This window comes from Mus caroli, chromosome 1, assembly GCF_900094665.2.
Source record: "Mus caroli chromosome 1, CAROLI_EIJ_v1.1, whole genome shotgun sequence".
Lineage (NCBI taxonomy): Eukaryota > Metazoa > Chordata > Mammalia > Rodentia > Muridae > Mus > Mus caroli.
This window is the reverse complement of record NC_034570.1, coordinates 146,515,125-146,530,556: the sequence shown is the minus strand read 5'-3', so window position 1 is coordinate 146,530,556 and position 15,432 is coordinate 146,515,125. Positions and strand designations below refer to the sequence as shown.

At 48.2% G+C, this 15,432-nt stretch overlaps 1 protein-coding gene across 2 annotated transcripts in view; it reads left to right on the top strand.

Moving 5' to 3' along the window:
- The first annotated feature begins 5,049 nt into the window (after positions 1 to 5,049).
- Positions 5,050 to 15,432, top strand: part of Qsox1 (quiescin sulfhydryl oxidase 1) — a 35,764-nt gene continuing 25,381 nt past the window's right edge. For both annotated transcript variants that reach the window (XM_021160278.2, XM_021160270.2), the window contains exons 1-2: positions 5,050 to 5,415; positions 13,886 to 13,986. In XM_021160278.2, the coding sequence (XP_021015937.1) occupies positions 5,142 to 5,415; positions 13,886 to 13,986 (375 nt within the window). In that variant the 5' untranslated portion in view covers positions 5,050 to 5,141. The remainder of the gene's footprint in view (positions 5,416 to 13,885; positions 13,987 to 15,432) is intronic.

The window sequence follows — 15,432 nt, the reverse complement described above, 5'->3', positions numbered from 1 at the left end:
AGTGCTGGGATTAAAGGCATTAATAGGTGTCTACATGTGCCACCACATCCAGCAAGAGCCTAATTTTTATAGAAGAAAAAAAATTCCAATGGACACATCACAAAGGGGAAGAAATGAAGAACAGTCACGGAAAAGACTGGCTAGAAAGATAATGCTATGATCAGATCTCATGAGGTTCACGAATCTCTGGAAGTTATACTTTCCCGGAGCTTCCCCGCTCTCTCCAGCTTCCTCATAATTCTAGCTACAGAGGCATTCTGTGGCTGCAGATCCAGTCAGGTCGCTGGACTCCTGACCTCATTAGGCTTCCTCAGAAAGTACCCTCCCTTTCTCCCCTCTGGTTTAACTAAAAGGACCCTCAGCTGCTGTTAGTCTCTAAGTAAGCCCTCCTCACCTGCACACGTCTCTGTAAACAGTCCTGCCATTAAGTCTGTACAGGAAGTGTGATGGCTAACATTGTCGAGTCGACGGGCCTCACAGTTACCGAGGAGGGAAACCCCAGAGAATATGTAGACGCATTTCCACAGATGTTTAGATGAGGATGCAAGACCTATCCTGAATGTGGGGAGCACCATCCCACAGGATGGGGTCCTTGAATGAATGAATGAATGAATGAATGGTGGGGAATGATGAGGTGAGTGTCTACATTCATTTCTCTTTACTTCCTGACTGAAGATGAACTGTGACCTCTGCTTAACCCTTCTTTTGCCGCATCTTTCTGCCATGACTGCTTTAAAACTGTGAGCTAAAATAACCCCTTCCTTCCTTACTGTTGTCAGTTATTTTGTCATAGCAATGAGGAAAGAAACTAATGCAGTACGCCTTTTGACTGTGCCTTCTCTTTTCTGCCTATCCAGGAGACCCTTTACTTCTCTTGAGGCTTTCAGAATGAGAATTCTAATTTCCCCCAGCCATGGAAAGTACAGTAGTTTACATACTGTTTGAGTATATATATATATATGTATATATGGTGGGTGGCACATGCCTATCTCCAACCTCTCAGAAGGCTGAGGCAGAAGAATAAGAGTTTGAGGACTAGCTGGACTGCATAGTGAGACAGAGACAAACTGAGAGCGAGTGGCAACAATCTGACAGTGGTATTAAACGTGAGGCCTTTGGGAGCGATCAGGATTAGATAAGGCCATCTCCGTGGAGCCATGACTGAATTCTGAGAGCAAAGGGAGAAGAGTTGCGCGTGGTGATGAATGGCTCTAACCCAGCACCCAGGGAGGGGAGGGGCAGAAGCAGGAGGGTCTCTAGGCAGCCTGGGCTGCAAGATCCTGCCTGGAAGAACCAAGGGCTGGGTATGCAGCTCTGCAGGAGAGCACACAAACACAAGGCCCTGAAATCCCCACCACCTCCAAACCTGAGGAAAATAAGACAAGAAACACACCAGTGTGCCCTGCCTCTTATGCTATTCTGCCAGCAGGAAGTCCATCACCAGGTGTAGCCTTCAGAACCCTCCAAATAAAATGACTCTCTTTTAATTTATAATCTACCCAGCATGTGTGATTAGCACAAGAAAAGGAACTCAATAAGACTAGAAATTTATCTGGAGGGCTCCGGGGCAAGTTTAAAGGGACAAAACACGTGTGCCTTTTCTGTGGCTGGCACTTCTCCAAGCACACACACCCCTCTGATTCTTGGCGCAGATGAGTAAGTCCTAAGTCATCCAATGCTGCCTTACCTGGTGACATGTTTTACCAAACACTCCTTTGTTGCTTACCATAATTATCTGTATTTGTGGATAAGCCACATTCCTCTGACCATCTATCTCATTAGATCCCCAAATTCCCTCTCCTTAATTCATGAATAATACAGGAACGACTCATAGGTGGGAAAGTCAACACACTCCCTTGTTAGTCTCAACTGTAAAATGGGACCATATCAACCTCACAGTTACAAAGAGAACCAAATGAGTAATAGAGGTAGTGTTTGACTGGCAGAGGCATGATGTATGCCTAACATTGTCTGTGTTCTCAGCTAAGTCAACTCACCCTCTCTACTGTGATTTAGGAAGAAGGAGAAAGGGGAGGGGCTGCCTGGTATTTCTAAGGCCCATCCTATTCTCACTGGTTCCCTCAGCACCCTATCCACTCTCAGATCTCATTTCAGAGAGCTTTCCTGTCTGTCACTTTTTCATCCTAGGAAGCACAATAAGGTGAAACTGTGATGTCTTGCTATTTGTTTATTTATTTGGCAGGGGTGTGGGGTACCACAGTGAAGGAGTGGGGGTCAGAGGACAACCTTGGTTCTTTGCATATCTGAGCCTTGCACACTCTTCCTAGAAAGAGAGACCTTGGGAAAGGGTCTCTCCATGTGGTTCCCTCCATGTGGGAGTCAGGCATCAAATTCAGGTCACACACTTGGCAGCAAGCATCTTTACCAGCTGAGGCACAGGGCTATGGTTCTTATGTTCTGCTAACTCTGGATCAACAGTTCCCAGAAAGCCCAGAGACCACACACAGCAGGAACTATTCTAGGTCCTTCTTGGCTGCTGTTATATGTGCTAAGTGTCCTCTCAGAACTGAACAAAGGCTTCCAAGATTAAAAACTGGAAACCTCAGACATTATAAAGCCCAGTCCTAATCTTTTTTGGCTTCTATGTCAAGGAACTTTCTATGCTTTATTCAAATCCTTTGTATTATTGTCCATTTCTGATTCTCTAAGATATGGAGACAAGCCAATCTTTGTGTATTTCTCTTCCCTGTCTTTCCCAGGCACTGGGCCCAATGGTCTCTGCACGGTCTTCTTTAATTCTCAGGCCTCTGGAGAAGCTAACTACACACCTATAACAGTAGAGATCGTAAGGTACATTTTACTGGCACCTGACCAAGCAACTATAGTACTTTCAATCCCTAGAATCCAAAATTCCTAGGAGACATCTTAAGACAAGGGTGAGGCCCAGGTCCTAGTGGCCTCTAGGGTGGATGGACATGGGGGCCACAGAAGCCAGTCAGGGACTGAATCCCAGGGAGGAATGCCTACCACGTGAGAGGCTTAGGGTCAGAGAGGAACAAACCTTCCACTTTACTTTGGTGATGTAATTTCCTTATGAGTTTTAAATGTGAGGCACAGAGAACCTAAATAGTTGAAGGAAGCAAAAGACGAGCTATTGGGCCTCTTCCTGGAATGGTCTTACCTTACACTGTCATGAAGTCCCCTCCCAAATGCCATTCTGGCGTTTCCTCATAAGAACTTCCTTAAAATTTGAACACCCCTTGCCCAACCTTGGGGCTCTCATCTTTCAGCTACCTGGTTTCCACAGAGCTAGAACCCCAATTGTGCCAGGGGTGGTGATGGTAGGTAACACATGCCTTTAATCCCAGCATTTGAGAGGCAGGAGTATCTGTGAATTCAAGGCCATTCTGGGCTACACAGTGAGCTCCAGGATAGCCAAAGCTACATAATAAGCCCTGCCTCAAAAACAAACAGCCCATATACCAACAGCAGGAACTCAAGGCTCCTGTCTCTTAGAGACTTAAAATTATGCTTCCAACACCAGAGACCCTAAAATGCTGCCTTTCTAGCAACAGGCAGCACTTAGACACATAGCCTGCTCTGACACTTTCCCAAGGTCTCTCTTTCTAGGAAGAGTGTGCAAGGCTCAGATATGCAGAGAAGGCTGTTACAATTGTGCCCATAATGGAACACAACAGAGTGGAAACAGGAGGGAAATGAGGAAGGCAGGAACCAGTTACCCTCAAAGCCAACACACTCTACTGGACATCTTGGGGGAATTCAAGAACTCCAGAAAAAAGAAACTGGCTTCCAGATTATCAGAAAGAGCTAGATAAAAGGATAAGAAATTTATATAATAATTTGGTTGTTTTTATTTTTGAGACACTATGTAGCCCAAGTTGGCCTGGCATTCATATTGTTCCATCCCAGCCTACAGAGTATCTGGGACTTTAGACATGCCCCACCATGCCCAATAGTTTGTTATTTTTTAAGTATACAAACCTCTATTTGGTCTTCAGCGGTATTACTCAGTCCCTTCAAATGTCAGATGTCCCTGTCCCTGACCACCTCCTATTATAACCATAGCTCCCCTTGATATTTGTCATCGGTCAATCTACATTCACTTGCATATCATCTGTCCCCATTTTAAGTTCCACACCCCTCAGTCTTTTATCACCTCATTCTTAATATCTGGTGCATGACTGGCACCGAGACATTACTCAGTTTCCTATGAAGGAAAGGAGTAACACACCTTAAGGGCTAGGCCAAGGGGTCACAGAGAGGGCTAACTAATCCAGAGATACAAAAGAAAAAGACCAGTGTGACAATCCTGAGGATGACCTATTCACTTCAAGATATCTCACAAGGCACCCGAGGTACAAAAGGTGGCCATAGGAAATCCACTATCATTTTCTTACTTGTGAACACAAGCTTAGTTGATCCGGATACTTGAGAGAACATAGGAGTATGAGGCTGAGTAGGCTGAGGGCAATGTAGCATCTGAGCTGTGGGGAGGGAGTCCCACTTGAAGGAATCACCCCAACAAGGGTGGAGGGATTTCAATGCTAAAGAAACCTTGACTCCCTGGCAGCGGAGCCCAGCCGACTGTGGGAGGGGGCGTCCTGTCCGCTTGTAGGAAGCCCTCCAGCAATAGCGCCCTAGACGGTGGGGCCTCCGGAGGCATGCGTGCTTCTGGCTCCTGTGGGCCTTGACAATCACAATGTCCTACCTCGTGGCTCTTTTCTCCCACCTACTTCGAATTCCCAATGTGAAAACTGCGAGAAGGAGACCCCTGGAACTTTCCAGGAACAAGATAAATCTGTAACGACCATTCCAACGGACTCCGCTTCCGTAGGATACGGGGGCCGAGAGCGGCCAAACGTTACCCCGGTCCCCGCAACGACCTCGAGTGCGGCCAGAGGCCCCAGGAGGCACTCGTTTCCGGACCCTGCTCGGAGGTCTGGCTCGCAGGGGATGGGAACCGCGGAGCGCCGACCTGCACCCGGACCCCGGCTCTGGCAGCTCAGACGCTCGCAGGGGCGGTCCCGGGAGTCGGCCCCGCCTCGGGGGCGGAGCCTCGTAGCTCCTCCTCCTCCCGGGCGGAGGCTGTTGGTGCGCCGCAGCCTCCGGATACTGACTAGTCACAAACTTGAGGGAGGTGGACATTCAAGCCGCCTAGGATGAGGAGGTGCGGCCGCCTCTCGGGGCCGCCATCGCTGCTGCTATTGCTGCTGCTGCTCTCGCCTCTGCTCTTCTCGGGGTCCGGCGCTTACGCGGCCCGGCTCTCAGTGCTCTACTCGTCCTCTGACCCGCTGACGCTGCTGGATGCTGATTCGGTGCGTCCGACTGTGCTCGGCTCCAGCAGCGCCTGGGCAGTGGAGTTCTTCGCCTCCTGGTGTGGCCACTGCATCGCCTTCGCCCCGACGTGGAAGGAGCTTGCTAACGACGTGAAAGGTGAGAAATGGAGGCCTCCTCCGGCCCACCGGCAGGTCCTGCCAGCCGTCCCGCTAGCTCGTTCCCTCCCTCGCAGCTTCCTTGGTCCATCGCAGTCCCTCCCCTCCCCCAATCCATAGCCTTTAAGTTCTCCCCGGCCGCGTCCCCTCAGTTCTCTGCTCCTGCGTCTTCCTCTGACAAGTCTTTGTCTCTAACCTTCGGGAGGGTTTTCTTGTTCCCTGTGCCCTTCCCTGAGCCTTTCTCCAATCCAGCTTTGTAGCAGCCTCCTTCCTCATCCAGGGATCCCTTCTTGCCAACTTCCCTAGCTGTCGAGGTGGAACAGTGCTGGATAGAGAGTTGGCATTCATTCTACCGCCCCCACCACTTTTCTCCACCCCCGTGGCAAGTTACATAGTTGGTATACACATTTCCTTTCTCATCCTTACCTATGAGGTAGATGTCTGTCTTCATCGGGTGGTTTTCCAGTTTGCCTGTCCAGTCCAGGCTTCTCTGCTTCCAGGCCACATTCTTATTTCTCTTCTCCTTGGGTCTGAACTCATTTAGACCTTAGCCTTTAAGCCCATGAGACTAAACTATATGTATGCCTGTGATGTGTGATTGGCCCGTGCTCCAGTCACTGGTCTGGCTATTCCTCCATTCTAAAATGCCAATTATGGGACCCACTCTTCATTTAATTACAGCCTAAGGGGTAGCAGGATAAAAAAACCACCAAACGTATAGAGATTTTTAAAGTGTGCTGTATTATAGGAATGTTAAAATATTGGAAAACTTAAGAGTTGCAGATGAGGGAACATAATAATGGTAATTATTATAGACCAAGTGCTTAAATAGTAGACTCTGTACTGTGGACGCGACGGAATTTCCTCTCTACAGGTTAAAGATTCCCTGCTATACACACATCTTTCTAACTCAAGTCAAGGGTGCTGGGGGTGGGGAAGGGGAGGGGTGGGGAGCAGGAGTGGCATGGTTGTAGGGACTGGTTCCTGACTTTGTCACTTCTCTGTTGAGTGTGTTCCCTAGTTTGTGGTGCCAGGCAGGGGACTAGCAGAGCTCTTAACCCGAAGTAATAGTTGGATGAGAACTGTAAGTGTCTTAGTTAGGGCCAGGAGTTCTAGAGACAGGAAAACTAGCCTCTCAGCCCCTTTCCTGTGCAGTTGATGGTTCTCCACAAGCTCAGATGGGTGTAAAGAGTGCCTTTGTCCATGGTGATTCTCAGACTTCATCTCCCCCTCCCCTGAGCGCTGGCAAAGTGCTTACTGAAGTGGTCTCATGGAATGGTGTGTATTTTTCAAAAAAAAAATTTTTTTTTCCTTCAAGACAAGAGTTTCTCTGTGTAGCCCTGGCTGTCTGGGAACTCACTCTGTAGACCAGGTTGACCTTCAACTCACAGAGATCCACCTGCCTCTAGCTCTTGGGTGCCACCACTGCCTGTCCCCCAAAATAAGTTTTGGCTGCACTTAGAAGCTCTTTTCCCTTGCCTCCAATTTATACTTAACCCACATGCCTCTCTGTCCCCGTCATCCATGTGACGGGTCCTTCACACTATTTTAATGATGTCAGCACATTTGGTCAGGGCAAGAGGGAGAAAGAATGTGGAGCTGAAACACTGAGGGCAAGTCATGCCAGAACAGTGCAGGCCCAGACATCAGAAAAGTCCCCCATCTGTTTCTAAGTTGAGTCTCTTAAGAGGTCTCTAAGGACAACATATGGGCTCGTTCTAGAAGGTTCTTGCATTTTAAGAGGGCTAAAGGGAAAGATTAGCTTCCAGCTGACTCACATGCTTGGCCTCCTCTCACAACCCAGAGCTCCCCTGTGAGCTGCATAGCCAGGCACTGACACAGCCTGTTTATATACGAACATTTCCACAAAGGGTCTTGCAGGGAGCGGCAGTCCTTCTCCGAAAAGAAAAACAAAAGCAAAGCTTAACTTGTGGAAGGAGAAATGGAGACATCAGAGGCTAAACCAGGAGGAAATGGGAGGTAGGGGGTTTCAGTGGAAACTGGGGGGGGTCTCTTTTTGACCATGGGGGTGAGTCATTCCTTTAGCAAGATTGTACAGGTGGAGGGCAGGATCTGGAGTTGGCCTGAAACAGTGAGCAGTGTCTTCCACAGTTCCCTATGGAGAGGCTTGTCTCACTTCTGTGTTCTGAGGTTCCCTGAGGAAGGGTGCGCGTGTGGCCACGGGCTAGCAGATGGCTGCTCTCAAACCACACTAAGAGGCGTCATAACAGTGAACTGCCCTTACCGGCTGCTACAAGTGTCTTCAGCAGGAGCAGAGAGAGTGCATGGACGGCCATGGGGGCTGGGAAGACGTTTGGGAATCCTGGCCAGCTGGCTTCGGGCATTTCATCTGACTGGATGGGGCTCATTTCTTAGCAAGTCTAGTTGGATGGTAGGTTCTCCAGGAAGTCGCTGCCCTGGGGCAGAGCCCTTGTTTCTGAGAGTCTGTTTATCCCTTTCTGTTCCAGAGCAGCTCCTGTTTGAGAAAATGATCCGGTCCAATTGGAACCTTCATTACTATTCACTGACTAATCATTCAGCAAATATTTATTGAGTCACAAAGCATTGATCGCATAGCAGCTGGGGCAATGAACTATACACAGCAGGAGAATGGGCAGCAGTATGAAGCTGTGTTTGAAAAAGACAGGAGTGGTTCACCTACTTCTCATGGTAGGAATTCAAATAAAGGGACAGTCACGGAGGGCTAAGTGGGGAGTCAAGCCTCTGCTCGGCTGGCTGTTACACACCTCTCTCAGGCCAGCTCTTTGCTAAGGACTTTTCATCGCTGTTCGAGAAATGGACGGTGACACTCCTCTTCCCCACACCCTCCATTTATTTAGGCTCTTGATTATGAAGGTTCAAGTTCAAGATAGGAGAGCTCATTGTCCTGGGTCTTTGGCAAGATTAAGTACATCCCGGTATGAGTACGTGTCAGTGAGGTGCTCCCAGCTTGAGCCAGGAAACAGAGCAAAAACATGTCCTAGAATGCTGATGGACGTTCTTTGGTTTTTTCCTTAAAGGTTTGTCTGCTTTGCTTTGCTTTTTTTTTTTTTTAGATTTATTTATTATTATACATAAGTTCACTGTAGCTGACTTCAGACACACCAGAAGAGGATGTCAGATCTCATTATGGGTGGTTGTGAGCCACCATGTGGTTGCTGGGATTTGAACTCAGGACCTTCAGAAGAGCAATCAGTGCCCTTACCCACTGAGCCATCTCACCAGCCCGCTTTTCTTTTATGTGTGAATGTTTTGCCTACATGTGTGTCTTTGCACCATGTGGATAACTGATGTCTGGAGGCCAAAGGGGACAATGATGGGTCCTCTGGTACACAGTTTCAGATGCTTTGAGCTGCCATCTCAGTGCTGAGAACCAAACCCAGGTCCTCTGCAAGGGCTCTTCACCCCTGGTGGAGGTTCTTAACTTGGCAATTTCTGACTTCCCAGCATAGGCAGGACTGGTAGTGGTTTAGGGTTTTCCATGTAGAAGAGCAGCTTACATGGAGCTGTGGGGCTGACGTCTGTAAGACATACGTGTTTGAGTGTCACTGGGCACTGTGGGCATTTTCTTTACTTCTGGGAGCACAGATGACATCTTGAACGTGTGTCCCTGTGATGTCTACCACAGACTATGGTGTAGGGAGGGAGCACACTCGCGACAGCCAATGGCTGAAGCCTCACAGGATTCCAAATGATGGTATGAAGGAGAAAACTTGCCGCCAGTGCTGTACCTCCTCTTGACTTAGGCCTGGACTGTCCATCTCGTGCCAGGAGTAGAGGAGGCATTTTGTCTGTCTCATGACCTCACCGCCTTCAGCAGGGAGCAAGGAAGAGACATGGCGGTGATGGTGTAGCATTGAGTAGCAGCCCTTAGGTAAGGTATGTCTGCTTAGATGGGGCAATCAGAGCTGAGAACAGGCCAGCACCTACTTCCCAGGTCTTCCTGGCTCCCGGTGGTTGGGCTAAGTTTGTATTCCTGTCTTAATTAAAGGATCAGGCTTGCTTAACATTCAGAGGTAACATGGTCATTCTTCTTGCCAAGAGTTGTTTGCCATCCAGAAACCTGGATAGGTTTTGGAGCTGCAAGGGGCAGTAGGTCTAGACTATTGGTCCTGGCTCTCCAGCCCATGAGGAGCTGAGTCCCAGAGAAGAGGCATGTGGATCATACGCGTGTTAGTCAGGTGTTGCTATGAGTCATTCTTCTGTCTCTGGGCTCAGGGTTCTTGAAGCAAGGAGTCTGGGAGGGGAGCCTACTTGCACTTCAGAACACACCTGTGCAAGGGCATAGAGGAATTCCCATGAGCTTTCTGCCTCATCACCATTTCAAAATTTAGGGCCTCTCTTGGTGTCTCTCTTCCTTTCCACTGTCCATTTCCCAGGTACTGTGTTCTGCCCAAGTCTAATAATAGTAGGAAGTGTTTCTCCCCGTGAGCGAGTTGGGAGGTGTAAGAAGCCAAACGCCAGAAAGACCCTCTCGCTCACAAAGCACTTGGACTGTCCATACAGCTGGGCTGTGCCAGTAGGTCACTCAGATAAAGAGCATTTAGTTTAAGTATCTTACTTGGTTTTGCTTCCCACCCACTACCCCCACCCCGGGATGGGCTTACTCTGTGTAGCCCTGACTTCCTGGAACTCACCTGGCTGGCTTTGAACTCAGAGATCCACCTTCTCTATTGGACTTAAAGGCTTGCTCCACCACTGCCCAGCTAGTTTAAGTATCTGAACTGGCTTTTATTTGTGATTCTGGAATCCTGTAATGTCTCCACTTATAACACAGAAAGAGTTGGGGGTATGGCTTTACAGACAAAAGGGATGAAAACAAGAAGACCCAGAAGACAAACAAAAAATGTATTGGTCATGTCATAGTTACTTTCTTTGTTTTTTTGTTTGTTTGTTTTTTGTTTTTAGACAGGGTTTCTCTGTATAGCACTGGCTGTCCTGGAACTCACTCTGCAGACCAGGCTGGCCTCGAACTCAGAAATCTGCCTGCCTCTTCCTCCCAGGTGCTGGGATTAAAGGTGTGTGCCACCACGCCCGGCTGTTACTTTCTTTGTAAGCTTTAGAGCCGTGGTTCTCAACCTTCCTAATGCTGCTACCCTTTAATGCAGTTCCTCATGTGGTGGTGACCACAACCATAGAACTCTTTCAGTGCTACTTCATAACTAATTTTGCTGCTGTTAGGAATTGTACTGTAAATATCTGATATGCAGGATATCTGACAGGTAATCAAGGAGTAAAGAAAGCAAGGCTGGGCTGGTGAGATGGCTCAGCGGGTAAGAGCACCGACTGCTCTTCTGAAGGTCCCCAGTTCAAATCCCAGCAACCACATGGTGGCTCACAACCACCCATAATGAGATCGGATGCCCTCTTCTGGCATGTCTGAAGACAGTTACAGTGTACTTGTGTATAATAATAAATAAATTAAAAAAAAAAAAAAAAAAAACATATCAGACTGAAATGATTAAAAGATTTCATTGAAATGAGCACGTGGGCAGCAGAGGAGCATGGATCTCTATGAGTTAGAGGTCAGCCTGGCCCATATATTGAATTCCTGGGTTCAGATCTTAGACTCACCATNAAAAAAAAAAAAAAAAAAAAACAAGGTAAGCCCAGTTGGTGACACACACCTCTAACCCCAGCACGTGGGCAGCAGAGGAGCATGGATCTCTATGAGTTAGAGGTCAGCCTGGCCCATATATTGAATTCCTGGGTTCAGATCTTAGACTCACCATCAATTAGCTTACCATACCTTGGGCTTGGTTATCTGATCTGTTTTATAGTTAAGGAAAGCAGATGTGGAGATAAATGCTTCAGTACTTCCTCATTGGGTTGTTGAGAGCACTGAACTAGATAAAATTGAGCACACAATAAACTCACTACAAGTGCTGATAGCGATAGCGTAATCCTTTAAGTAAACCTGAAGTCCTGGTTGCTGTCAGGTATAGAGAAGGTGCAATTATTTCCCCCATTTTCTCTTAAGAGAAGGCTATAATTGGAGCAAGAATGTAAGTATAAAGGTAATGCCTGACGCTCGTACAGTGCGGTGAGGAACAAGTCTATAGGCCTCTCAAGCCGTGAGGCTCCCAGTCTCTCCTCACTGGCAGATGAGGGGGGAAGTCATGGGGGACGGTGGCAGTAAAGCGTGATGATGCAGAACGTCCTGTTCTTTCCACCTCCTCCGTGGTGCGTCCGGTAGTTCTTAAGGATAGCTGGGCCTTTCCTGTAAGTCTCTCCAGAACAAAGTTCTGCTCTAGAGGCAGAACAAAAGATACCAGGCTCAGAGTGTGCCAGATGGCTCTAGGAGATGACCTGTGTGTCTCGGTAGCCCCGAGTCTTCCTTTGGCAGGGGCACAAAAGGGACTTTAAATAGGCTCACCTGTGATTCAGTGTGAAACTCTGGACTTGGGCCAGGGCGATGACCATTGGCAAGCTCTTCTGTGACCTTGCTCTTTCTTTTTTTTTGGTTTTTCGAGACAGGGTTTCTCTTTATAGCTCTGGCTGTCCTGAAGCTCATTTTGTAGACCAGGCTGGCCTCGAACTCAGAAATCCGCCTGCCTCTGCCTCCTGAGTGCTGGGATTAAAGGCGTGCGCCACCACGCCCGGCTTTGACCTTGCTCTTTCTTTAAAGCAGTGTTTCTCATCCATGTGTCGAGACCCCTTTGGAAGTCGAATAACCCTTTTACAGGGGTCACCTAAGGCCATCTGAAAACATCAGGATTTACATTATAACTCATAAGAGTAGCACAATTTCAGTTATGAAATAAATAGCAATGAAAATAATGTTATGGTTGGGGGTTATAGCCTGATGATGGGCTGTATTAAAGGCCACAGCATTAGGGAGGTTGGGAAGCACTGCTCTAAGGGATGCAGCAATCGTGAATGAACCTAGGCATTATCCCAGGAGACTGCTTTAACCCCCCCCCCCCACTACCTAAACGTAGGAAAAACTGAGGCTGGTACCAAAGAGAACGTGCTCTCTAGCACTAGAGCTACCAAGAACTGAGAGCCAGTCCCTGGTCTGGTCTGAGTGCCTACTGTGTGCTGGTTAAGGGTTGTTGGGTATCAGGAGGTCTAAAAGGCCAAAAGACAGTAAGAGATGCACACTCTAGCCATTATGTGGGGCCTGGAACTTTGGGCACACGAGGCAGCTCTTCCTGGGAGAAAGTAGTGTTCCAGCTGAGCTGGAGCTGACAAAGGGAGTTTTCAAGGGAGGTGAACAGAACAGGGTGACTGCAGAAAGGTCCTTGTGTTTGGGGAGAGCATGGAGATAAGTGAGAACCATGCTTTCAGGGAAGAAAGAAACCTTTGGCTTTGCTTTGGATAAATGCTAAGAGGGAACTAAATATGTGGACAGAGGACAGATGTAAAGACATTCAGAACTACCAAGGAGTTGAGAGTAAAGGGCAGCACCCTTAGAACCACAGGCAGAAAGGACTCGTAGGTAGCTGGAGAGGCTAGCGAGACCGAAGCACATTAGAACCTACATTGGAGGGAGGATGTGTGAGGTTATCCCAGGAGACCCCTGTGAGAAGCACTTAGAAGGGAAATAAAGAAACCAGAGCAGGTGTCCGGGCCACTAAGGACAGGACAAGAAAGTGGTGGCTTGTAGGGGAGGACACTCAGGAACAAAGAGGAGACAGAATATGGAGTCAGGTGAGCAAATTGCTGTGGACAAGCCACTGACTGTTCCACAAGAGGAGCCAGCACGAGGGGGAGGCTAGAAAAGTCCATGCCCAATACACAGCATTGATTTCCTTAGTGCCTCAAATCCCGCGAGGCTGTGCTTTATAATTTGACACTGCCCATGCTTTCCCAAGGTTTATGTAACTCTGCGGCTCATGGCGGCCTGACCTGAGTCAGAGCTCAGGAAAGTTGTTTAATACGAACTGATTTCCTGTTGGTTTCTGGTCTGTGCCATTATTTCCTCTGCTAGTTACTTTCTCAGAGAGAAGCCTCTAGGCCTGGGGCCTGAAGAGAAAACAGGACCAATCTTCCTGACTTCCCTAGGCCTGCCTTCTGGAAGGGTCCTGGATCTCCTACTTTCTTCCATCCCTAGGATTTGTGTGTCTGTTTGGGCGAGGCACCTAGATGCTTGTGGAAAGGTTCACTGGGGAATACAAGTTCCCAAGGCATATTGATTCTCTGGGAGATAATCAACTTCTTAGGCAGCTCTTCAGGGACAACAGGTTCTAGGGGCCACACTCCTCATTCTTTCTTTAGCTCCTCCAACCCCTCGCCACATTCCACCAAGGCACTAGAGAAATTCAAACGCCATTGCAAGGCTGCATACCATGTCATTTAACTGCATCCCCCTAAGTGAAGACTGAGGGAATTGTCTCAGAGGTCATTTTCTGAAGAAAGTATGACTGTACTCATCAGAGCTCTGGGGTTAATGGCTGTGGGGATTTGGATAGAAGACAACAGAAGGGGCCAGCTTCTCTTGCTTACTGGGGCCATCTTTATCTTTTCAGACTGGAGGCCAGCACTCAATCTTGCTGTCCTGGACTGTGCTGAGGAGAGCAACAGTGCTGTTTGCAGAGAGTTCGACATCGCTGGCTTCCCAACTGTGAGGGTATGCGAAGGGGGAGCTACAGTTGGGTGGTTCTGGCTGAGCACACAATCCTCTGTTCTGCATTTCCCTGGCACCTTCCTGGGCTGCTGAGCTCTGAAGAACCTCTGAAGTTCTGGCCCCTGGAGCACTGTCCTTCCATCTGATGAGGCATCTGTTTTAGAGACAGAGGCTGAAAAGAAAGGGGTGCCCGTGTTCTGAGAAAGTCTGTCTTTATGGAGGAGAGAACATGTGCTAATGTTGGCGAGGGTAGATCCCAGGATTGGGTGAAGTAGTTGTAACATAGGCTAGTGAGGGCTGCTACCTCTCAAGGGTCTTTTTAGTTGTTCTCACTTCTGACCCCCAACTCTTGGAGGTCTGATTGTAGTCTAAAACCAGGATACAGACTCTAAACTGTGCATGGGCAGGATCACCCTCTGGGGACCTGGTGGCTCTTCAGAGACACTGGAATGCTTCATTCTCATCAAGCCTTGACCCACTGGAGCTTCAAAGTGACTTACAGGGACAACCTCACCCCCAATCAAAATGTGCAGTGTGTCAGGTGGCAGGGCTTCCAGCGACAGAAGTAACCAACAGCCAAGGCATGAGGGTTCTGCTACCCAGCTCTGGCAGAAATGACATGAACCCGCTGATGATCCCCTGTCAGGGACCACAGGACACCAACAATTTTTAAAAATAATTTACTTATTTACTTTAATTTTATGTGCATTGGTGTTTTGCCTGCATGTAGGTCTGTGTGAGGGTGTCAGTTCCCCTGGAACTGGAGTTACAGACATCTATGAACTTCTGTGTGGGTGCTGGGAATTGAACCCAGGTCCTCTGGAAGAGCATCTTTTAACCAGTGAACCATCTCTCTAGCCCCTCCATTTTAATGACTGAACAATTGTCATGGTTCTCAAGAGCCCTTACACAGCCCAGAATAATACAGTTGTAGCAGTTAAGGTAGGATAAGGGCCCTCCCAGGGCTCAGCTCCGCTCACCAGAATAGTATCTAGATAAGCAGTTTGTCTACAGCTATTAGAGCTATCAGGAGATGCCTTGGAAGGCTGAAAGGCCAAGTGTTATCCCTGGAACAAGATATCTCTGAGCTCAGGGGCCTCCAGGTTCAGTCAGATCTATGAGCTGGGACTCAGCCTGACCACTCAGCGGTTTCATCTCCAGGAGTGCTAACCTCCGGAGACCCCCCCCCCCCGACACACACACACTGGACTCAGAGGCTCCCCATCCCAGAGGCGTCGCTTCCTAAATGGTCACCACTTTAGATCAGGACCCAGGCCCAGGCCCTAAGACCAGGTTGATTTGGGGAACAGTGTGGCACATCATCCAGGGAAGCTTTTATCAGCCACCTCTTTTTTTTTTTTTAAAGATTTATTTATTTATTTATTTATTTATTTATTTATTTATTATATGTAAGTACACTGTAGCTGTCTTCAGACACTCCAGAAGAGG